Source organism: Colletotrichum fioriniae, assembly GCF_027942845.1.
Source record: "Colletotrichum fioriniae strain IMI 355084 chromosome Unknown scaffold_13, whole genome shotgun sequence".
NCBI lineage: Eukaryota > Fungi > Ascomycota > Sordariomycetes > Glomerellales > Glomerellaceae > Colletotrichum > Colletotrichum fioriniae.
Window position 1 is genome coordinate 630673 of NW_027076849.1, and position 24676 is coordinate 655348.

The following is a 24676-nucleotide window of genomic DNA, read 5'->3' on the forward strand; positions in this document are numbered from 1 at the left end:
CTACCTTACCCGGCAGAATGCACGAAAAATGCTAAGTACTTCACCTGTAAAGCATGGGTGCGGAACCCGAGAGATTCTCCAAGCTCCCGCCGTGGCCCTTGTGAAGTGTATCACAGTTCAAAGCTTAAACACAAAGTCGAGAACATCCCAAGGACTAACCGAGCACGGAACCTAAATGAAGAGCTTGTTCCTTCTGACCGGGATCATACCGAGTAAACAAGTGGAACTGCATGCTGGAAGGGGCACTAAAACTGCACTAACGATATATGGACGTCAGTTTCGGAAGTTAATCGACCTGTAGGAGGAGCTGGGCAGACGATACGGAGACTTTCTTCTTGATCGCCCTGTTATTGCTGTAAGCGAGCAACATATCCTAGCTACAAGCCGAATCAGGGAAGATGACGTGGAAGATATTAACCCCACGAGGTGTTGGACCAGGAACAAATGTCATGCAACGTTGACATATCTTATCTATTGCCCTTTCGACGAGATTGCCTATCACGCACCTCCAGGACGCAACGCTATCATCGTTGAATCATGGCAAATCACCGCGAAAAAACCATGAGGCTCGACAGAAATATCGACAATAGCCTTTCACCTTGTGTACGACTTCTTCTTTTTCTTCTGGGCTCATCTATCTGCACCCTTGTCACTCTTCTAGTTCCCTTCTCTCCATTTTACGGGACCGAACACGGGGATCACGGCCACTCTGATACCAACCTTGGGCTCATCACCAGCCTACTCAAGGACAAATTCCCTTGCGGCAGAGACGCTCCCGCCGCATTATCACGTGGGTGCAAGTTCGAGTCATACACGGCGACATGGCAACCTCCGCAATGTTTTGACTCGGCTCTAGATGCCGAGTTCCGCCAGACTCGCCCATGGAAGTTCTTTGCGTCTCGGAACTCGACCACCGAGCTATCCTGGTCTGAGGTAGAAAACATCAACCAAGGGCAGGCATGGACGACTTGGGAGTTCCATCTCTACTCTTGTGCATTCCTGTGGAAGAAAGAGGTCAAGATCGCGCACGGTCTGGTCTCTGGCACCATCGACTACCACCAGTGCCTAGACCATGCGTTGATGCAGGACTACGCGAGACCCAAGGACCATGTAAGCATCCCTTACTGGCCACGCTTTACTTCTTGTCGACCACCTAGCGATATTTCCGTTCATCAATTCGACTTAAAGCCTGGAGTGGAGAAGGGGCTTGGTAGTGACGGACAGCTAGCTGAAGTCCATGGGCATTCTCACATCCACGGGGCGAATAAGGAATTTGATCACAAGCCAAGGGAATAAAACCCCTCCATAGAGTATTTTGGGGTAGACCTAGTAGCAAAATGAATAGCGAATGACTTCGTTCTCGGGCTCGCCATGATGGTCAAGGCATCACTACCATTGCAATTGCACAAAACATAACAGGAAATGTAAAGTCCTCTGACCCTCATGCGTGAGCACCGGGGTTCGTTTCAAGTCAGTCATAATACCCTGAGTACGATACAAACCACAGTCTAGACTATCGGGAACTAATCCATCATTGGGCAGTCAAAGTCAGTCCAGCACTAGTGTCAATAACCGAGAGCGACAGTGTCGTCAGAATTTCGCGTCACAACTAGGTTCACAATAAGGATCATGGTTTCCAGAACCAAACGTAGCAGGGCAACTACATGTTCTCAAAAGCATCCCACTTGCCGCCATTTAAGCTTCCGTCATCCCACCCAGCAAGCTCAAGGTTGGAAGAGTTTTGTGTGCGTGCCCAAACTATCATCTTGGCCTTGTCAGAGCTGCATACGAGCACTCAAACGTGGCGGGGATCCTTTTTGGGATCACGGGAGCAAGAAAGTAACGCGATTCTACAAGGCAACCTTTCCTAATCGAGTCATTGTTGCTAGGTATGCTCTTGGTGATACGCGGTTCCGCGGATGTACGGCTCGAGCCGGAACATTAATCAGTCTTCTCTAAGCTAATATGTGCAAATGGAGATATTCCAACGAACCTTGAGGTAATCAATTACCGCAGATAACGTGACTAGGTCTGCTCGTCTGAGGCGAGGATTTCGCAAGACAAGCTGGAAGAGGAGGTAGGCACGGCATATATGACCGGGCTACATCCCACGTCTTCCTCCTTACCGCATCACTATCTAACCAATCAGACAACAACAGCAACAACAACAATAAACCAAATACTCTCTACTATTATCAGTGAATAACGGCATAATGAGATTCACCGCCCTTACTTCCGTTGCGATTCTTGCAGCCACTGCTATTGCTGCACCGGCCATCCAGAGAGAGGAGAAACGGGCCTTCCTCACTGACGAGCTTGGTACATATGAAAAACACTCTTCGAAATGAGTTACTTAACTAACAAATAAAGATTCACGCGCGTTCGTCACCGAAGACAAGCGCGAGTTTGTGACTGAGCCAGAGAGACGCTCCTTCGTCACAGAGGACAAGCGCGGGTTCGTCACCGAAGATGAAATAGAGAAAAGAGGCTTTGTTACTGAGGAGAAGCGTGGATTCGTCACGGAGCCTGAGATGAACAAGCGCGGCTTCGTTACGGAGCCCGAAAAGAGGTCGTTTGTCACCGAGGACAAGCGCAGCTTCGTCACCGAACCCGAAAAGCGCGGGTTCGTTACTGAGGACAAGCGCAGTTTCGTCACTGAGCCAGAGAAGCGTAGCTTTGTCACTGAGCCCGAGAAGCGCGGCTTCGTCACCGAAGAGAAGAGGAGCTTCGTCACTGAGCCTGAGAAGAGATCTTTTATTACAGAGAAGCGCGGTTTTGTCACTGAGGATAAGCGCGGCTTTGTTACGGAGCCCGAGAAGAGGGCCTTCGTGACCGAAGACAAGCGCAGCTTTGTGACTGAACCCGAGAAACGTGGATTTGTCACCGAGGAGAAGCGCTCTTTTATCACTGAGCCCCACAAGAGAGGCTTTGTCACTGAGGAGAAGCGTGCCTTCGTGACTGACGAGGACATGGAGTAATCCCTGTTCGAATTCTATTACTTCAAAACTGATGGAATTGTATGGAACAGACAAGTAGTGGTAAAGGTTACAAATTGTCTCCTCAGGAAATCGGCGGTATTTGCTGGAGTTTTTCTTGATTACGCTAGACGTAGTAGCTTCAACAGCAGACTAGTCACTGAAATCAAAACTCTTGTTTCGCCTTACAATTATTTTATTGCGATGCCAAGGAGCGATTGAGTATCAACGGCGTCCCAGCAATGGAAACGGTTGGACGGGTTTTGACCATGACGTTGGATGTGGGAGAAATTGAAAGCCACCAAGTATGCATGGCGTAGAGGACTTTTACACTGAAAAGAACCATAAGTGATATGTTGCATGCATCTCATTGAGATATTGATACTAATCGCCCGAAAGGTAAAACAGCCCTCGCTCTACCTTACTCAGTGTCACCAGTCAGCCAGATTTCGTGGCCGTTCCCTTCGTTCACAATGCGACTATTCAGACATCCCAGGACTGCAACACCGCTTGCAATCCACCAGACCAAGCCAGTGATGTTATGGGATGACCCGTAGCTATACACGATTCCCGCTATGGATGAAGTCGCCGACCTCATCAAGCCAGAAAGCAAGAACGCGCTGCTATGAGTTCGTGCTAAAGCAGATGGATGCGGCGAAGACCTGAACAGGGAATGTAAGCATATATGTGCAAGTATCACAAGAAGGAGGTCCAATCTTCCAACTTACAGATTGGTAAGAACCAGTTGCGCTGGTACCACGAAGGTCGACGTCCCCACCATCATGATTTGGACCAGGATGATGAGGAACCACACCATGAAGCCAGTTTTGCCAGCTGGTGGTGGTGTAGTCGATGGCATAGCTGCGATGTAAGGCAAGATGAAGTACAGTAGCGGCATTCCGAGCATGAACTTGCGCCACATCTTGAGGGTACCGAGGCGACGACTAATGCGGGGATAGATGAACAGTTGTGTAGGCAATCCCATCATTCCGACGATGAAAAGAGACCACATAATTTGGTCTGGCTTCATGCCGGCTCCTCCAGAGAAGAAGAAAGGCAGCTTGAGTTTGCCCTCTTTGTCGACTGGATCGCTGAGGAAACTCGTCCAAAGAGTGTTGTACGTCGTGATATGATACTCTTGGATCGCGTATGATACAAGCGTGAGACACATGTTCTTCGTGAACATGCGCCTAGTCGGCAGGATTATGGGAGTTATCTTGACTGCCTTTAGTGGTGACTTTTGCTCTTCGGAATCCCTCTCCGACGGATCAGAGTCATCCGCAATCATATGTGACATCTCTTCGTCCGTGGCTTCTTCATGGCTTGCTCTAGTTGCTTCCGGAATTTTAGTCCCAAACATGAGTGATCGAACTCTTCGGGTGAAGGCGACACCAGGATCGTATCTACCTTTCAATGGCTCAAGAGTCTGGAGAAACGGAAGTTGTAAGCTTTGGTGAGCAATTGCAGGTGGAATAGTACGGGCTCACCTCTTCTAAGAAAAGAAAAACGGCGAAGAATGCCAACAGCATGATGCATCCGCTGAGAATGGCGGGTGGTGCATACGGCCACGCTATAAGAAACGCATTGTTCCCAAACCTGTCAGGATATTTCCCCGCCAGATCGGCCAGCTGCCCAGCCATCAGAGGACTAGCCATGGCGGCGACATTGAACGAGATCGGGAGCAACAAAAAAGCATGAGGCTGGAATCTTCCCAGCTCGTTAGCCATTATATGATTTCTAGTCAGTCTCAAGAATGACTAACCGTTTCTCAATAACAACCTCAGACACCATTGTCCTCACTGTCGCCACATTCCCGTTGACTAGACCTTCGAGAATCCGTAATGCCAGCGCCTGCTTAAAATTTGTGATGAAACCAAAAGCAACGCACCCGAGAACTACATGTACCAACCCGAATGTTAGCGGTCGAACGTTGTCCCCAATCACACATCCACAAGTGCGTATGATGCAAGAACTCACATGATCCAGCTATGCCCCCCATGAGAACAAGTTTCCTACCGCCCCTGGGAGAGTCGGCCAGTTTTCCCAAGAACATGGACGAGAAACATTGTGATAGCATAAAACTTGTTTGCAAGTAAGCAACTTGTCGGACGATCGCTCCCGAATCCAGCGTCACATCTAAAGACTGCAATTGATAAAATAAATATGTCTAGGACGCCTTGTCAGCGATCCCCCAGCCAAATCTGCATATCGTCGCAGCAGAAATAGTCTACTCACAAGCAATGAGATGCTCACTACCGGCTCGGCAAACCGTAAAAAACATAGAATTGCGAGCTGGTCCTTTCGCGGCAGAGAACGCCAAGTCACTTCATTTTTCTTGGCTTCCATATCTGGTAATTCTCGAGCGTGGTCAAAAATCTCGAGTAAAGCTTAAACCCAAGTTTGGGTCGTCCTTCCTAGGTCGAAACTGCTCTGGGGAAATTAGAGACCTCAGAAGCTTGCGTTCTTCGTTCAACTCGTCTTCATTGAGCTCGACCAAGGCCGAAAGAATAGCTCGCACCACATCAGTTGCATCCGGCTGCACCCCAATTAGAAAAGTAAAGCTCCGAGTCAAGTCCGACGGCGGGGTAGCTCCGTGCAAGCTTCGGTCCGTGGTGGAGCAGGTCAGATTAAAACAGTGCTACTAAACCTTCACGCAGGCCACCTCGGTCCGCTACTCAGTCAGGTTTGTTAGGGTAAGAGCTGTATTGTAAGTTTCGGTGGCTCTATGGGTTGATCAACAAGCGGCTCTAAGGATCTTGAGCCCGGTAAGCCTCACCGCTGCAATTGGATTCGCTATTCAGTTGCGCTTAGAATTATCCTGCTTTGCGTTCAGTTCTACCTAGTCAGAAGCGATGGCTAAGACCGTTAGTTTTGCCAGCAATATGAGGAAAACGGCCAGGTACGACGTCCTCGAAGAGGGAGAAAATCTGGACGATGACGAGTTGGAAAGCCTCGGGGGAATGGACCTAGACCACAGTGACCCCCGCGGTGACTCGCCGACCTTTCCAGACCAGTGGAATCATGATCGTGTCTTATGGGATCAGCGCCTCCGCAAGATACAACGACTAGCCTTGGCCGAAGGAATTCTGCTGATGATTCTTCTCGGATACATTGTCTTCCTCAATATTGGTACCGCCTGGTCTCGACAAGGAGTCATCCCGTTGGGAGTTGACCCTAGTGGTTTTGTCCCTCCAGGTGAGCCAAGCTCTTTCTTGACGCTATCACGTCGCCCCTAACTCGAGGCATAGAAATCGGACAGCCTGTCAAGTGGGCCAAGTACGATGACGGGACTGATCCGCACTATTTTAAGCCCGATGTTTTTGAGAGCCTCGAAAGTGTACAAGCTGCTGCGAGGGGTTTCAAAATGCTGCATAACGGTTCGTTGACATGGTGATGCTGAATGAGATCTAGTCCAGCTAATTCAATGCACAGCATCAAATGTTAGAATCAACGGAAAATACAGCACGTACATGGATTTCGATAACAAGCAGCTACCGCTTCCTGCGTATGTCACCCGCAAGGGTTCAGAACTGTATAGTATCCGGGCTTTTCACCAGATGCACTGCATAGTGAGTATCTCAAACAACTGGAGTGCCGAAAGAAGCGAGCCACTAACACAATTGATACCAGTCAATTATTTTCGAGGACATTGGCTACAGGGTGAATAATAAGACGTCAAAGTGGGAAACGGGCCATGTCATTCACTGTTTGAATACCGTAAGGTCAGCGATAACATGCCTAGCGGACGCCACGCCAATTTCCTACGTTCATGGCATGGGTGTCGGCCACACCACAGACGATCAACAGAGTCATTGTAGGGACTTCTTTGCGCTGAGGGAGTGGGCCCACGACCCGGTACGGGCAGTGAAATGGGTCAATGTTGCACCAGAGGATGAGAAAGATAAATATGACGAGATCGTAGACTAGAGACTCAGCAATCATGCCATTAAGAAAATCATGTTACTGCATAAAGTCCTGGAGGTGGATTTGCGGAGATGTGTTCATCCGGTTGGTGTTGCCAGTCGCGAACCATGGGTTCACAGCATCTAATAGCGGCAGGTATCAGTTCAACAAGATGTTGAGGAATGTCCTGCCTCTGTAATAAGGACATGTAATACGGTTGTAAGGCCAAGTACTCATATTCATCCCTCAAATGTTTGCTCCTATCAATCAAGATTCATATCTAAACTTTTCCGAATGTGAGCGGTGATGGTGTCGATCTTCCTCGTTGGATTAGCAAGTGTTTTGGCACAATAGGCTCGCTTCAGTGACCACTTACGTGTTCTGGATCAAAGACGCTGTAATGATTACCAGAAGTCTCAATGACTTGTTCAACAAATCCTTTAAGCATATCCTCCCAACCAAGTTGAGGCAGGAACCGAGTTCTGTCAAGGGGACATTTCTCAGCCGGGTCCGCCATGGGCACCAAGTCTTTGGCTCGGATTAGCACCGCGTGCGGCGGAGTCGGGTCGACATCCCGGGACCGGGCTGTACCGAGAACACCGGTCCTCGGCAACGCCCATGACGGAGGGTCCCACTGGTCAGAGAGACATGTCGCTCGCATTAGGGCCGTCATGAGTTTGTCGCGGGTTTCTTGGTTGATGCCAGGAAGAGCTGGAGCGTGATGCAACTTTGCTGGCTCCTTTTGCGCTTCAGGACGAGGGCAGCGAGGGTACACTGAGTCGATGAGAATGATCCTCGACACGCGCAGGCCACGGCCTGAGGTGGCTAGCATGTGGGCGATTTGCACTGCCAAAACGCCCCCGAATGACCATCCTGTATTCTGGTCAGCGGTTGAAGCAATAGGCGAAGATTTCGATGCTACATACCACCGAGGACGATTTCTCCTCTGAGCATCACTCTTTTGATGAGGCGAATGTATGCTTCTGCAATTTCTTTTACGCTCTGCCATCCACCAATGCCGTCCGCATCGAACTTGGGATCCCATATTCCGTAAACTTTCCGTCCTAAAGTTCCGACTTTGAAGTAGCTGGTGAGCAGCCCACTAGCATCGTGGATCAAAAATACTGGTGGCGGCTCATTACGAGATCTTGGGATGTCTTGGATCAACACCGGGTTTGCTGCGGGCATGGTGAAGGAAGTGGTGTATTCTCGGCAAAGGTCTCAACCAGCAATTGGAGGATTGTTGATATTGCAGCGACACTTTTGGATACTACCCACCGAATTGAAGGTAATGATCTCTGCGGAAAGGACTGAACTTTCCACCAACTGTTTGCTCTCCATGATTTCACTGACCGGCCGGGATGCTGGCCCACTGTGGCTACGGTCCGAGATATGGCCCCAACCTTATCCGCAATTGTATCCGAACTTGTGCTCTTGCAATCTCCAGCTGATGTTACACACCACATCCATGCCAAAGGACCATCTTGACTTATCAACAGTTCTGTTTACAGGTACTGTGGCCTCGATAATCAGTATCGTTTAGCTAGCATCATTCCATCCGACAGGACTCCTTCTACCAACCCGTCTCTCGACATGGAGAAACAGGCCTTCCTCCCGCCACAATCGCAAAGCGAAGCCTCGAGCTCACAACGGACTAGCTACCATGATGAGACCGGTTCAGTGGATTACAGCGCTGGAGTCCCGCAGAAGCGTAAAGCGCGGCGCAGCGGCATATGGGCAATAGCCGGAAAACTCGCCTTCGTACCCCTAGCAGTTGGGATCTTTTACCTTGGGCGAATAACCCACGACATGACACCCGCACGATCCCCCGAGCCTGTATCGCTAGGCAAGTGCTCTCCAGACTGGAAAGAGTCCAAAGTCCGAGGCTGTGTCTATGACTTTATGCTTTCCACCTGGATGCACCCCAGATGCTTCAATGAAGAGATGCACGAGAAATACTTGGGCTACATGAAGTGGCGGAACACGACGTATTGGTACGAGCGAGAACGTATCAACGAAGTTCCCTTTGATGTGGCTGCCAGTGGCGAACACGGCGAAATCTTTACAGACGGCACCATCCATCACATGCATTGCAGCTATGTCTGGGATAGGATCACTTATGCGTCGCATTTCAATCCTCGAGTTCTGGACTCTCTTTGCCGAGACCCGAAGCATGTTGAGCACTGCATCCTGTACAACGGTATTCCGCAGTCTTGGGAAATTGACTTGCCAAACATCACTCGGGTGTACAATGAGCCTCATGAGGTGGACTGTTTAGTCGGGTAGTTGGGAGAGAGTAGGGTTTGGTCGAAGGCTGGGATGTGTTATTTGGTTTCTACAGCGTGTTCAGAGGCTTGCCTCACTCAGATAGCTCAACATTTTCGACAGCATTCAAAGTTGAGCACATACAAATGACATGTTAAAACATTACACGTAGCTAGGCTGAGTTTCTACGTGGACATCAATAGGACCCTTTACACATCTACCTCTCACTTAAAGATGAAGTTTTACACGGTGAAATGCGATCTTTTCTGGCTCCTTCAAGGTCCTGTTAGTGTGTTACGGTTATTTTTGAAAGGTATGAACAGCGCTATCCTCCTCGTACTTTTTTGCCGTTACCCGCCGCATCTCGGTGCCATCTCTACTAAACCCACTAATCCGAGGCCTCGAATTAGTTGGTAGATATGCGCCCAAGCTCATGCCTGGCCGACCTTCTCCAACTCTGAAAGCTCTGGGAAAGGGATAATCTCAGTGTTGTTGTCATAGCCCGCCCCCTCAGGCGCGACGTTCTTATAGCGAATTCCCCTCACCGGATCGTTCGCCCATTTGCGCAGCGCTGACCAGTCCCTGCACATGAATTGCTGGTCATCCGTGACATGCCCGACGGCAAAGCCGTTCACGTAGGTCATTGGCGTAGCGTCCGCTAAACACATGATGGCTTCGCGGATCGCATTTAGACAGTGGGCTATGTGCTTAGAGCCCACTGCGACGATACATTGTTTGCCCTATGTCCATACTCTTCTGCAATCGAGATCTACTAGGTCATTAGAAGAACTCTGGTCAATAAGTAGTACTGTCACTCACTAGACAATGCATCTGGTGAAAAGACCGGATGATGTATGTTTGTCGATATGATACTGTAGAATAATATGCTGGCAGCTTCGCTACAGTGCCGTCCGGCTTCTTCCAATCTGCAAAGTTTCCATTCACAAGGACGTTTGAGGCTGGTAATTCGTAAGCGGCGTGCTCAAAAACGTAGAGGAAATACATGGATATACAGTTGTGAAGGCTCTTCAACCTTTTCGCCATCATTTTGGTTTTGTTCAAATCATAGAAAGTGTCCTCCTCAATATAATATGGCGATGTGCTGTCAAACAGCGTCCACCGCGGTGGCTCACCAATCCCTAAAACCAACTTGTAAGTCAAGCTATCGTCGCGCTTGCTTCACTCAGGAAGAGGCGGCTCACCTGGAGGCACGAACCCATTCGGGTCACTACCTATGTGCCCCCTTCCCGCAATTAAGTGACGCTTTATCATATGAAACTCTATCGACCACTGCGAAAACGGTCACAAGAAGGAGGGCTACAATGGTGATGAGTAGACTGACGCGCAGACACCAAATGTTGCTCTCCAATGCCGCCAGCTCACTGCGTAGCTTTTCTTCCACGCCCTCTTGGGGGTCGTCATCGTCGGACTGGCTTGTGCGTACAGCGTTGTATTTTGGCGTAGATTGCCAGAAGACCGACCTCAACTTTTCCATGGCCTAGAATTCGGGTTCATATGCTAAAAGATCGTGCAAATAATCAAGTATCACTCTACAGGTATAGAAGTTCGTAAAATATCTCTCTATGAGGGGTGATCGTTGGATTCACCTGATGCTGGAAGATGTTAGTCGGATGAACCCTGTGCCAACTGTCCTCCTGCAGCAAAGTAACTGAACCACTTCAGTTGGGTATGGTGGTAGGGGAGCTCTCGCCCATAGGGATCATACCCGCTAGTTGTCCCGGTCCGAATTATAACATGGTGCTTTTTGCGGTCCGAACCATCATCCAGGCACCTGGAGGGAATTCACCAGGACAGTAACCATGTGGAAATCCTGTTTACACTGCAGGTCGGTCTCGCTGCATTTTCCACTCGGAACAGAGCGGGCTGAGTGGAATAGTGAGCTTTCATCACAGCAATAGAGAAGCCGAAGCTGAAGATTTGCGTAGAACACTGGAGGCCAAGGTGTCTGATGCTCATACCATCGAACTACTGATCATCATATTTACATTCGCATTCACTGCCACAAGAAGCTTATCCCCAATTTGAGCATTAGCAATGTCAAAGCCAGAGCCCATAGCGATTTGCGGCATTGGTCTGCGGTTACCAGGCGGCATCAATACCCCAACTGCACTGTACAACTTTCTCATCAACCGCAAAGATGCGCGTTCCAAACCAGATCACCCGCGATACAGCTCAGAAACCCACCAGTTCACAGCAAGTGGGAAGTCAGGGCCTTTGCCGACCGAGGAAGGATACTGGCTTACACACGACGATGTATCCAAATTCGACCCATCACTGTTTTCTATGAACCCCAAAGAGTTGCTGAAACTAGACCCTCAGCAGCGGCTGCTTCTGCAAGTCGTTTGGGAGGCGCTGGAAAGTGCTGCAGAAACAGACTGGCAGGGCCAGAGGATTGGGTGTTATGTAGGCAGTTTTGGAGATGACTGGCGAGAAATGCACGCCGTCGATGCTCAAGACGATGGCATGTATCGCTTGACAGGATATATGGATTTTGTGCAGGCAAACCGAATTTCTCATGCCTTTGATCTGAGAGGGCCTAGGTGATTCTGGTTCGCCCGTTTAGTTAAAGAGTTCCGTGCAAGCTAATCGTTTCTTCCTCAATAGCATGACCGTCCGCACAGCATGCTCAGCTGCTGGTCTAGCAGTCCACCTAGCCAGCCAGGCAATACGCGCCGGAGAATGCGACTCTGCGATTGTCGCCGGGGCGAATTTGATGCTCTCGCCAGGCTTCACCAAACTCATGGCCGAGCAGAGCGTGCTTTCGCCCGATGCTTCATGCAAGACGTTCGACGCCAGTGCTAACGGGTACGCCCGTGCAGAAGCCATCAATTGCCTCTACATCAAAAAGCTCGACTGCGCGATCCGCGACGGGAACCCGATTCGTGCCATCATCAGAGGGTCAGCAACGAACTCTGACGGGAGGACCCTTGGCCTGACCACACCGAGTGCACAGGCACAGCAGCAGTTGATTCGCGACGCATATCGACACGCAGGTATACCAGAGAACGAGATATGGCAGACTGCCATGGTTGAATGCCACGGCACCGGCACGGTTGTGGGCGATACCATTGAGGCATGCACTATTGGCGCTGTATTCGGAGAAAAAGGAATGCTCATTGGATCCGTGAGTGTCATGGCTTCGCTTTACCAATAGCTGTTGACATTTTCTCAGATTAAGCCCAACCTCGGCCATTCTGAAGCAGCTTCGGCGATATCAAGCATAATCAAGGCAGTGGTATCTCTGGAAACGAAAACCATTATACCTAATATCAAATTCGATACCCCTAGTGTCAGCAGTAAGTTCATGACGTTCATCTTTCACGGCGTCCGGTACTGAGCAGCAACAACAGTTCCTTTCACATCAACAGGCTTGAAGGTGCCAACAGAACCGCAGCCCTGGCCTGAAGAAAGGGCAGAAAGAATAGGTGTCAATAGCTTTGGAATCGGAGGCACCAATGTCCATGTATAGCGCCCGTCAATATCCTCGAGATTCGAGAGCTGACATGACCAGATAATCTTAGAATCTGCTGCATCAGTAGGAAGTTCGACCACGGTTCGAAGCCACGGCAATGTCGAAACACCACCTCCTTCACCACCTCTGAGGAGAGAGCCAGCGACTCTGCTGCTATTCTCTGCGGGGCACGAAGAGTCGCTCAAGAGAACTGTACACGACCACCAGGAGTTTCTCCGAGCCAGGCCTGCAAAGTTGGAAGATCTTTCATACACGTTGATGCATCGTCGCTCTCATTTAGCGCATCGCACTTTTGCAGTCGTGACCGATGACTGCAACCAATTGGCTTTCACCCTTCCGCCCACACCTAGTTTCCGCCCAAGCTCTCAATTTGAGGGCATCGCATTCGTCTTCACCGGTCAAGGCGCTCAATGGGCCCGGATGGGTTCGCATTTGATGAAAAGTATTAGAGACTTCCTGCAGGATATCAGGGACATGGACGCCGTCTTGAAGAGTCTTCCACAAGAGCACCGTCCAAGCTGGGATATCAGGAGTCAGTGCATCCTTACACAGAAATCGCCAATGAGGAAGATCAGCTAACGATGACATGTACCAGATGAGCTCATGAGATCAGATTCCACCTCTCGCCTCGGGGAGGCAGAATTTGCCCAACCCATTTGCACTGCAGTTCAGATTGCCCTGACAAGACATCTTGCTAGATATGGGATTGCACCCAAGGCTGTCGTTGGTCATTCTAGTGGTGAGATTGCAGCTGCATACGCGGCTGGTGTGCTCACGCTTAAAGAAGCAATTATCGTCGCTTACTACCGCGGGTCTATGGTTAAAAAATTAGAATCTCAAGGCTCTATGGCGGCCATTGGATTGGGAAGAGAGCAAGTTGAACCATTCTTGACGACTAAAGTCGTCATCGCTTGTGAGAACAGTAACTCTAGTGTGACTTTATCTGGAGACTCGGATGCCCTTGAGACAGTCTGCAGCGCAATCAGGTCTGCTCGGCCAGAGGCGCTGGTTCGTTTGCTTAAGGTCGACAAGGCATATCATTCTCGTAAGTCCAAAATGAAGACTTTCCCTACAAGCATTTGACTGATAACACCTTCTCGTAGATCACATGCGTGCAGTTGGCACGGAGTATCAATCTCTTATCAAGTCCCACCTGAGTCCCGAATCGCCAAACGTCCCTTTCTACTCCAGCGTCTCATCCCAAACGCTTGAGCGAGGCTCCGACTTTGGTGCCGAGTATTGGCAGCGAAACCTGGAATCACCAGTCCTCTTCCGACAAGCTGTGGTACGACTGCTCCAAACATCATCGACAACATTACACTTAGAAGTTGGCCCACACTCAGCGCTGGCCGGTCCCCTGAAACAGATATACACAGAGATGGCCATCATTCCGCCTTACTTGTCCGTGCAGAAGCGAGGCTCTAACAGCGCAGCAGCCTTTCTTGCTGCCATTGGCGAGCTGCACTGCCGAGGCGTTCCCGTCAAGTTTCCCATCCCTGATGGGGCGCGGCCGTTGACAGACCTCCCACCATACCCATGGCATTTGAGCAAGACCTTCTGGCCAGATTCACGCGTAACTCAGTCCTGGCAGTTTTCTGAACACCCGCCACACGAACTGCTCGGATCACGCACGCTGGGAAGTTCGAGTACAGCACCTAGTTGGAGGTGTCTTCTCTCACTAGACAAGGTTCCTTGGATTCTGGACCATTGCGTCGGCTCGGATGTTGTGTTCCCAGCTGCCGCGTACATCGCGATGGCTGGTGAATCAATCCGACAACTTTCTGGGGAGTCATCCTACACTGTCCGGGACTTACGGATTGCGAATGCTCTCGTTCTTTCTCAAGAAAGCAAAGTCGAGCTTTTTACTTCTATGAGAAAAGAAGAGCTCACTCACGAGGAGACTTCCGAGTGGTGGGATCTCACGATTCAGAGTTGTACTCCATCCGGCATATGGACAACGCACTGCAGATGTCGTGCCAGGGGTGGTCAGGTCTCCAAAGGCCCGGATATCATTAGACTTGACGCAGAGTCCTTCCTTCGTTCTGTGGAGCCTGCGCGATGGTATAAAGCCATGTCGCGGGTCGGATACAGATATGGTCCGGAGTTCCGAGGCATGAGAAAGATTCGTGCCAGCGTCAAGTCAACAGCTGTATCGGTCGAAGTTTCTGATAAAAGAGGTACTCTAGAGCATCAAGATCGTTATGCTCTACATCCAGCCACGATTGATCAGATGCTTCAGTCTCTCATCGTCGCGAACCACTCAGGGGGAGCCTCGCTTGCTTGACGGGCTATATCTGCCGACTCGTATTGATGAGCTTTTCATCATTTCGAAAGCTTCGAAGAAGAACATTTTGCTTCAGAGTATCACGTCTGGCGGTAAAGGAGACTATCTGGGGGATTGCTCTGGGACAATATTCGATCGTCCAGCAGAGGAACCAGTCGTCTTCATGAAAGGCCTCCGACTCTCCCCAATTGAACTAGAAGATGCTGTTGCGGGAGCGACGGGTAGTTCGAAGGTTGCTGTCATGGCTTGGGAACAAGACATTGACATGACAGCAGACGTGGTGTCGCCTGCCTCCGACTCTTCTTTCCCAGAGATCCATCAGCAACTGGAAGAGCTTTTTGTACTTTGCGGCGCAGCGGCACTCAAAGAAGTAGACGCAGCAGACATACCGATTACCGAGGTCCAAACACATTTGACAAAGCACTACACCTGGTTGCGATCCCAGATCAGCAAATGTAGTCCCCAACTGCTTCATGAAGATGCCGGAGAGGTTCATGCGAAGATCAAAGGCATCGTCTTGAGGTTGAAGAAGACCCCTGCATCAGCAGTGGCTACTCTCATAGAGCGTTGTTACACACATGCCCAAGAACTCTTCAACGGGACAGGCAGCCCTCTCGAGGTATTCCTGAAAGACAACGCACTTCATAAACTGTATGACTGGATGAACACTCTTTTCACCTACAAGCCTTTGTTGCAACTTCTATCCCACAAACGAGGCCGCCATCTCAAAATTCTTGAGATCGGCGCCGGAACCGGAGGTTTGACTTCGCGCATTCTCAAAGATCTCACAGGCTGCTTTGAAGATGGCAAGGTGCTAGGGACCTACGTTCTCACTGACGTCTCTGCTGGGTTCTTCCCGGCAGCAAAAGAGCGCTTTCATGACATAGCTCCTGGACTCTTGGACTATCGTGTCTTGGATATTAGTCGCGATCCAGCTGCTCAGGGGTTTGGCCGCGAAGACTACGATCTCATCGTTGCGAGTAATGTGCTCCATGCCACTCCAAAGCTGGACGAGACATTGCAGCATGTCAGATCATTGCTGAAGCCTGACGGGAGACTCCTGATGCACGAGTTGTGCTGCAACACAAAATGGATCAACTTCATCATGGGTCACCTTTCAGGATGGTGGCTCGGCAACTCTGACAGCCGCCCAGACGAGCCTTACATCTCTCCCAGGCAATGGGAGGAACGTCTATCTCTGGCTGGCTTTTCAACTCCGGAGGTTGTCTACGATGCTAAGCCTCAACACAAGCTCAATGCTACCATCATTTCTCGTCCTGCTGCGCCTAAGGAAAGTGATTTCAATTCAGGGCAAATGACCTTGCTTTGCGAAGAAGAGTCACATCCAGTGGTGGCCGAAATCGATCAAGCCTTGTGGGGTCTAGGTCACCCCATCACCATTTCCACGCCACATGCAGGTTGTAAAAACCTGCAAGCCGGTAGCATAGTGGTGTCTGTGATTGACCTGTGCCGCGATGATGGCTATTTTCACGACATGACAGAAATCAAGCTAGATATCCTCAAGAGGCTGCTGAAGACTCTTCAAGATAACAACTCGATCTTACTCTGGCTCACGCGACCCTGCCAACTCGGGTCCGTCGATCCGACCTTCGCTCCGGTGCTCGGCATCGCGAGAACAGCAAGAGTTGAGATGGGTGTACAATTCGCTACTATGGAGCTTGACAGCATCACGGCAGATTCTCTGCAAGCCGTGTCTCAAGTCTCAAGGAGACTTATCTCCCAACACGCAGCCTTGGCTTCGAATATGGGTGAAGATGTGGAATTCTCCTACACCTCGGGCCGCATTTTGATCCCGCGATGCAAGTGGACACCAATCTCTCGCGCTCTTTCGTCCAAGCCTTCGGTCTCTTCTAGCAAGATGTTGCAAATCTCGAGGCCCGGGGCCCTACAGACTCTCCACTGGGTGTCTCGTCAATTGCCCGACGAGATACCATCCGACCACGTCAAGATCGATGTCCGCGCAGCAGGTCTCAACTTCAAAGACGTTGTGACAGCCATGGGCCTGATCAAGCCTTCAGCTATGAAAGGACTTGGATGTGAAGCCAGCGGTATTGTGACGTCTGCTGGAACTTCTGTGATGGATGTTCGGGTTGGTGATCGCGTTATGATCTTCGCACCCGAGGCCGCCTGCTTCTCCACGGAGATACTGGTTCCAGCACAGCTTTGCGTCCGCATTCCCAGCACACTTGCCTTTTCTGAAGCGGCTGGAATGCCCTGCATTTTCATCACAGTCCTCCGAGCCCTGGTAGAAAAAGCTGGTCTTAGTGCTGGTCAAACTGTGCTTATCCACAGCGCCGCCGGTGGTGTTGGTATTGCGGCCATACAAGTAGCTCGATGGATCGGAGCCAGAGTCTACGCGACTGTGGGCAGCGACGAAAAGATAGACTTTCTTATCAGAGAGTGGAATATTCCCAAGGAGCACATCTTCTCTTCTCGAGACATCAGTTTTGTGGAGGGCGTCAAAGCAGCGACTGGTGGTCTCGGCGTTGACGTTGTGTTGAACTCTCTATCTGGAGAGCTTCTCCATGCATCATGGGATTGTGTCGCTCCTCATGGCACCTTCATCGAGCTGGGGAAGAAAGACACCCTAGCGGGCGGAAAACTTGCCATGGCAGCCTTTGATGGAAACCGATCTTTTATTGGCGTCGAGATGGCGAATCTGGCCGTTGAGAACCCCGCCATCATTCATCGCTTGCTGCAGCAATGTGTGGACTTGTATCAGCAAAATCACATTCAGTCCGTGAGGCCTGCAAAGGTGTTCGCATGTCGTGAAGCTGAAGACGCCTTCCGACACTTGTACCAGGGTACCCATACTGGAAAGGTGGTCCTCGACATGACCGAAAACGATGACGCGGCATTTGAGGTATCTCGAGTGCCTATGATTCCCAAGTTCCGTGAGCAAGCTACTTACGTACTTGTCGGCGGTATGGGTGGTCTTGGAGGTACAATAGCACGATGGATGGCCTCCCACGGTGCCAAAAGTCTACTCTTCATCTCCAGATCCGCCGGACGCAGCAATGATGATCAAGCTCTGCTGTCAGAACTTCGTTATGCAGGTTGCGAGGCCGATGCCGTACCATGCGACATAGCAGACGAGCCGGCCATGCAAATTGTCATTTCCAGACTCGGTTCATCCAAGCGGATCGCGGGTGTCCTGCACCTGGCAATGGTGCTTGCCGACGGTGCACTTTCTGATCTAACACTGTCACAGTGGCAAACGGCAACATCACCCAAGATACGCGGGACATGGAACCTCCATCGTGCTCTGCCTCATGACATTGACTTCTTTGTGCTCTTTGGTAGCACATCGGGTGTACATGGTTACCCAGGTCAAGCAAACTACGCAGCTGCCAACACTTTCCTCGATGCATTTGCTCAGTACCGCCGGGGTCTGGGTCAGCCTTGCTCTGTGGTTGACCTAGGAGGCGTCGAGGATGTGGGATATGTCAGTCGTACACAAGAAGTGGAAGATGTCATGACAAAATCTGGCTCCAAGCTGGTTTCCGAAGCCGACATGCTCCGAGGTGTTCAGCTCGCCATCGCTGAGAGTCGGCCAGTGGTAACGGGTGCAGAGACTGAGACAGTCCGGTCAGCTGTAAGTGGCCAAGTGGTACTTGGTCTTGACTGCAGCACTTCCATCAATGATTCTGGCAATCGAGTAGTGTGGAAGCACGACTCTCGCATGAACCTATATCCAGACATTGCGGAGAATGAGAGGGCGTCTCGGAAGGAGGCTGGGTCATCGGGCTTAGCTGAATTCCTATCTAGTCTGCAGTCGAGACTGGAAGAGATTGAAACAACGGCGTCAACGGCATATCTCGCGCGAGAAATCGCGCGTCGGGTATCTGGGTTCCTCATGCGTGAGGTGGATGCAGGCGGGATTGACACCACTCTGTCACCTTCAGCGCTTGGAGTCGACTCTCTCATGACCATTGAGATCCGTAATTGGTGGAAACACACGCTTGGTGTAGACATAAGTGTGTTGCAGCTGACAAGCGCGCAGAGCTTCGATCAGCTCGGGCAACTTGCTGGGAGACAGCTGAAAGACAGAATGATGGCGCTCTCAAAGAAATAGACTTAAATGTAGATGTAAAGGATGTCCGGTATGGGATAGACGAACGGAAAGAAATCATAAGATTACATAGCCAGATATCTCACTACCACACTCTTGTATAATCATTCTCCCAGACTGCCGTAATCATCTCTCCAAATTGACCTACACTTCATGGTGCCGGTCCGGGAGCGGGGTGTGGGGCCGATGTGATCGGAGCAACGTTCCGAGATGAGACTCACCGACTCGGCGTCTTCGGTGAAGTGCCTGAGCTGGATGACTCAGCTCGGTGAGGTGCGGAAGAAAAGCTAGAGTGGGGCTCTCCAATGGAATTGTCGTCATTGGCAGTTCATCGCGGCGCAACCATTCCCACCACCACATCTCGCGCTCAGTCAACTGTTTACGCAGCGGCCCAGAGCACGCCACTCGACCATGAGTGACATCCGCTACCTTTCGCACCTCTCTACCTGAACTACAGATTTACGACAATGTCAAGGTCAGGAGCCTTCCGCCTGTGCGCCAGGCCGCGGGCTGCGGCGCAGATTCGAGCATTTCGACCGTTGCACTTTTCGACGACCGCGGCTGTTCGAGCTGCCGAGATTCGCGATGTCTCCTCCCTCCCGCCCAGAGTTGTTCCGAAATACCGCGACCCTCCGAACTCGACCTCTGGCCTGCTATCTCTACACTGGCCGACGCCTCCGCGAAATATCCTCTTGATGCCGAAGCTGCGGTCCCCTCAAGTCCTACGAGCGACCATCGACTTTGCGAAGCACCTACAAAGTACATACTCTGGTCTGAACCTGATATTTGAGCCAAGAGTCGCTCAGATGGTTCACGAGTCCTTCAACTTCCCCATCTACACGTGCGACCCATCGGCATTCCCGGACAGAATCGACATGATCACGACGCTTGGAGGCGACGGAACCATTCTGCGCGCCGCAAGCCATTTCAGCATGTACCAAGCCGTGCCCCCCATTCTTGCATTCAACTTTGGTACAATAGGGTTCCTGGCAGAGTGGAAGTTCGAGGAATACAAGAGGGCCTGGAGAGAGGCTTACATGAGTGGGAGTGGCGTCGCCGCGGATGATCTATTGACGCCACACACAAGAGTCGCAAGCGGAGAGAAGGAGCACGACGTCAAGGATGGGGCTCAGTCTGGATGGCACGCATCACCTGGCAAGAGTATGGGACAGAGTCGGGCAGCCAAGATTTTGCTTAGACACCGACTACGCGTCGGCGTGTACGACAACAACGGCCAGAACATCAGCAGCCAATTACTCCCGACGACGAAGTCACAAGCACACCTACCAGCCGAACACCCCGAGGACACCATACTTTCGAAACGTGACATTCCTCAACCAATCCACGCTCTTAACGAACTTCTCATTCACCGGGGGCCAAAGCCTCACCTTGCCCATATCGACATTTACCTTAATAACCGATTCCTGACGGAAGCTGTCGCAGATGGCATATTACTGAGCACCCCTACAGGCTCTACCGCCTATAGCCTGAGCGCCGGCGGTTCCATCATACACCCCCTTGTCAAATCGCTTCTCATCACACCAATCTGTCCACGAAGTTTAAGCTTCCGACCTTTGGTCCTCCCCCTTAACACAAAGGTCACGCTCAAAGTCAGCAGCAAGAACCGCGATGGCGAGCTCGAGGTTAGTATCGACGGCAAGCGAAGCGCCGGCGCAGGTATCGGCACCGAAATCCGTGTCGAAGGCGAGATGGTCGGAGAGTCCAGCAATGGTGACTGGAAAGGAGGTGTGCCGTGTGTCATCTGCGGACCAGGCAAGGGCGACGCGTCGGACTATGATGACGATGGCTGGGTTGGGGGTCTGAATGGCCTCCTCATGTTCAACTACCCCATCGGGAGGTGAAACTGAAACTTATCTTGATACCCGCATGTAAACTACAAAAGTCTTTCTACGGAGTTGGTGGCATAGGGGGGCACTTTGGTCAGGCCTTTCTCATCTTTGAATAGTTCTGTTACTCCTCAAGGATTAAGACTTCAGAATCGCACATCAATCATCATCATCTTCTTCAATTTTGATTGCTCTGAGTGATGGTCCATAAAACATCGGCGAAGTGGGTGACATCTCTGGTCCTGATCCCTGCCACTTGAATAAGGGCTTGGGAACGACGGGAAGGTATCTCGAGGCTGCGCACGATGTTGTGACAAATAAACCTGGAAGAGCCACAGCTACCAATCTGGTGCATTGTCAATCTTGGCTCCAGTCAAGATAGGTACATGTGTTTGTGTTCAGGGCGCAGCTAAAGCTCGCAGAGTAGCAGCCTACCACGATGATCGTAAACGTGGTAAGGTAGTTCAAGCCTGAACTAAGACTATTGATAAGGGCCATAAGACGGAAGACCAAAGGCCGTAAAACAAGGAGGTATGTTCAAGCAACGTCACGATGTCGCTATTTGCTAATTACCTTAGTCGTGCTATAACATAAAAGCCGGTATATGCTCTTTGCTCTGATGTAGCATTGACACATTTCATGGGAGATCCCTCGCCGGTCAAAAGGCTAGCTGGCACTTCCCAGCGTCGTGTGACTATTAGAAAGACATGCCATACACTGCATCATCTCATGTTTTGGGCCCTCGAGCATCCTCAACTAATTATAGCTTCAACTGATTTGGCTAGGTGGATGTCTTTGATGTGACCTCCTTGCATCAAGTCGACTGGGAAATTGGCTAGGCTTGCGAGTGGCCAGGCCGGCCGCCGAGGTCGCCGAGCTGTGGCAACTTACGGTTGCTATGAGTTGAAGCTATCACATTACCATCAATTATCACATCCAGGGTCTCGGAAGTGTGCGGTGGCCAACGCCTGCGCAACCTGCGGGATTCCCTTCCCATCGAAATCTCTCCCTTCCTACACTCAAACAGGTTATCAGCGCGAATAGCGTGAGATGATCTGTCACGAGAACTACAATACAAGGCTATGACTAGGGAGCCAAGACCCGAAGTCTCAACCAGAATATAGGCCTAGATCCAGCTCAAATGTGGCGCTGTGCTATCCTAGAATCTTGGCGTCCAGGTAAAAGTTGCCTCTTTTGCAAGTTTGAAGAGACACCTAGGCCAAATTGGATCGACATCATAATGAATACCTGGCCGAGATATTGTTGGGAGGACGGTTTGGCTATCATTGTCAATTTCGAGTTAGGACTTAGGACTTAGGATATAGGAGTTTGATCTTGAGCACGAGATATACTACGGATCAGCAAGGTGGCATCTCTTGGAAACTAATTTCTGGGTTATTCGTCCCATGCCTAGATGCAAGTCCCAGCATTACCTGAAGATCTTATGGCAAAGTTTGCTGAATCTTTGACTGTTGAACTCAACAGCACTCGATCATGGGCAGTCGTGAGCCGGCAACCGCGTTGTTGAAACGCTGCCTAAACTCTCACCTAACGTACCCATGCGATGGTGATCTAGGCCGTCGGCATGAGAATTTCGGCATGCCCAAAGACAACCGGCGTTCCTTTGCCCAATATTTGAACCGCGTCGGCCTTGGCGCCGCCGAGTAGCAGTCCTTATGGCTAGGTACTGTAGGCAGATGTCTACTTGCGCCGAAGCCTAGAGGGCATGACAGCCTGTGACTCCCGGAACGTGGGTCGTGAGTCTAGTCCATCTCGACCTCGCATCTCAGCTCATGATGCCGGCGGGGAAAGGTGCTGCATGCAAGAACCTCGTCGGGAGGTTCCTAGCTCCCTCCGCCAGCAAGGGACGGGTATCCGGACCGTGACTTTATTCGTCGAGTTACGACTTCCGAATGTCAAGGTTGCTGTCGCCGCCTACTCTAGAGTCTACCCCACGCTTTGCAGCAGGCATCCACATGAGAGGTAGCTCGCCTGACCCCGCCGCCGACGTCGATGTGGTGGCAACAGCAGCGGCGTTGATAGCGGAGCAGCGGAGCTATGGAGTCTTGGATGACTATATCGAGGTCTACGGATAGTCTAGTATACGGACGTAAGATTCAGATCTTCCCTTCGTCAGCCACAGCGTTTTCTAGGGCGCCTTGTCCCATGTTGGGCCCGATCTCTCATTTGCTCCATATTAGCCCAGCTATCTATTCGGAACCCCGAGTCAGGATTATGACCCGAACCCGAATTTTCTTGGCGAAGTCTATTCGAGCTTGATTCTCAACCGTACCGGCCGAAGGCTTGACTTCAGCCTTCGGCGTCACTTGCCTCGGCCTCTCCGCTGCATCCTCTTCGGCCGTTAGACTAATACGATGCGAACATGAGGCCGTACGGCAAGCCTTTAGGGTCATCAGAGTCAGCTGAAGTGGCTAGTTTGTCGTTCCGGTTCAGGCTGCGGACCATCCCTCGAGAAACGCGTTCCCGCCATAAGCCCTCCCGCTCTTTCTTTGTTGTGTTCTTAATTCTTTGTCCGTCAGCCGTTGGACTCGTCGCACTTGCGCTAGGTGGCATGAAATGACTCGGCCCGCTCCAACGCTCTAACTAACAAAGGCCGTCCAACACTCTATTGACGCCCGTAATGTCGATCCTCGAACCGCAAAACATGGATATTCGAAATTGGGCAGATAACAACAATATCGTATTCTTGTGTCTTCACGGGTCGCTGTTCAGAGTTGAGTACAGCGATTAAGCTTCTCGACTCAAGAGCTTCTCGAAGCATGCTGCAATGCTGCGCTGTCAAGGGTCTGCCGACCTTCTTGCCCCTCCGAGTCGGCATTGTGCCGTGCGGTGGTTGGCGCCGCTAACATGGAAGAGGTTGTGCCGAGCGGCTCGGCATGCTGTACCAGGACATGGGGACGTGTGCCTGTCCAGTTATCAACCCAAATTTGGGAGGGGACTTCGGATGATGCGACCCCCAGCTCCCGCGCAACTTACATAGATTGAGAGGTTTGCCTGCCGGAAGTCCCACTGTATGGATACAGACTTGAAGCTTCTCTGAAGCTTCGTTGGAGCCGCGCTGACGTTTGTGAAATCCGGGATTTGCCCGTGTCTTACCCCCACAACTTTCGTAACTGACTGAAGTTTGACTGAGTCTCGCTCAACCCCTGCGTTCACGATCCGCGCTTCTTTCCCTCGTCGTAGTGTATACCCCTTGTTTAAACAATATTTTGACGAAAAGATATCTGGAGAGTTTGACTCTGACGCCTGCCTGTAGAGACGAGAAGCTCGCATTCTACGGGTTAATGTCCATTGGCAGAATTGCAAGTATCCGCCATTGAACGCTAATTGTTACCCCAACGTCTATCGGCACGTTGCCACAGCCACTGGCGTTGCTCCAAGTCATGGAACTAGACCCCGACTAATCGCATGATCTTAACTCGCACCACGCCGTCGATGCTACTATATGCGCTAGCTATCCACACTCAGTCATCGCTTCGATTTACTTGTCGCGACAGTTTTCTTCCTCCTTTAACTCTCCCGTGCCGCAGATGTGGCTGACACAGCAAGCAGATGGCGGCTAATACCAAGACCCCTCCTTGCTGACACCGTACCCTTCCCCACCACCCGTTTGACTGCTCGGCTACTGAGAACTTGAGAGCTTGAGGTTCGGGGGTGGGACTTATTGTCGCTTTCTTTCACTCGGAGAAACAACTTAGATCTCACTACCGATCCTCCCTCCCACGAGACTAACCACTAGCTTCGCTGCAGTACAACGCAGGCCATGCAGCTAGGTGATATTCGTCTCTCACACAG

At 51.0% G+C, this 24676-nt stretch overlaps 7 protein-coding genes across 7 annotated transcripts; 5 read left to right on the top strand and 2 right to left on the bottom strand.

The window, feature by feature from the left end:
- Nucleotides 1-2213: 2213 nt before the first annotated feature.
- N0V96_009921 (uncharacterized protein) lies at nucleotides 2214-2978 on the top strand (the record flags this gene model as incomplete). Its single annotated transcript, XM_053197383.2, has 2 exons — nucleotides 2214-2319; nucleotides 2371-2978. The coding sequence occupies 2 exons, from the start codon at nucleotides 2214-2216 to the stop codon at nucleotides 2976-2978; spliced, it is 714 nt and encodes a 237-aa protein (XP_053045261.2).
- Nucleotides 2979-3699: 721 nt separating this feature from the next.
- Nucleotides 3700-4263, bottom strand: N0V96_009922 (uncharacterized protein; the record flags this gene model as incomplete). The annotated part of the gene is made up of 2 exons (XM_065758783.1): nucleotides 3700-4165; nucleotides 4214-4263. The coding sequence occupies 2 exons, from the start codon at nucleotides 4261-4263 to the stop codon at nucleotides 3700-3702; spliced, it is 516 nt and encodes a 171-aa protein (XP_065612550.1).
- Nucleotides 4264-5857: 1594 nt separating this feature from the next.
- On the top strand, nucleotides 5858-6902 carry N0V96_009923 (uncharacterized protein; the record flags this gene model as incomplete). The annotated part of the gene is made up of 5 exons (XM_053197381.2): nucleotides 5858-6170; nucleotides 6224-6352; nucleotides 6408-6544; nucleotides 6606-6697; nucleotides 6794-6902. 5 exons carry the CDS (start codon nucleotides 5858-5860, stop codon nucleotides 6900-6902), a joined length of 780 nt encoding a protein of 259 aa, XP_053045259.2.
- Nucleotides 6903-7239: 337 nt separating this feature from the next.
- On the bottom strand, nucleotides 7240-8066 carry N0V96_009924 (uncharacterized protein; the record flags this gene model as incomplete). Its single annotated transcript, XM_053197380.1, has 2 exons — nucleotides 7240-7751; nucleotides 7805-8066. The coding sequence occupies 2 exons, from the start codon at nucleotides 8064-8066 to the stop codon at nucleotides 7240-7242; spliced, it is 774 nt and encodes a 257-aa protein (XP_053045258.1).
- A 3703-nt stretch (nucleotides 8067-11769) lies between these two features.
- On the top strand, nucleotides 11770-12318 carry pks3_1 (Mycolipanoate synthase; the record flags this gene model as incomplete). Its single annotated transcript, XM_065758784.1, has 2 exons — nucleotides 11770-11775; nucleotides 11827-12318. The coding sequence occupies 2 exons, from the start codon at nucleotides 11770-11772 to the stop codon at nucleotides 12316-12318; spliced, it is 498 nt and encodes a 165-aa protein (XP_065612551.1).
- A 2843-nt stretch (nucleotides 12319-15161) lies between these two features.
- pks3_2 (Mycolipanoate synthase) lies at nucleotides 15162-19016 on the top strand (the record flags this gene model as incomplete). Its single annotated transcript, XM_065758785.1, has 1 exon — nucleotides 15162-19016. The coding sequence occupies one exon, from the start codon at nucleotides 15162-15164 to the stop codon at nucleotides 19014-19016; it is 3855 nt and encodes a 1284-aa protein (XP_065612552.1).
- Nucleotides 19017-19480: 464 nt separating this feature from the next.
- On the top strand, nucleotides 19481-20875 carry pks3_3 (Mycolipanoate synthase; the record flags this gene model as incomplete). Its single annotated transcript, XM_053197377.1, has 1 exon — nucleotides 19481-20875. One exon carries the CDS (start codon nucleotides 19481-19483, stop codon nucleotides 20873-20875), a length of 1395 nt encoding a protein of 464 aa, XP_053045255.1.
- Nucleotides 20876-24676: the final 3801 nt, after the last annotated feature.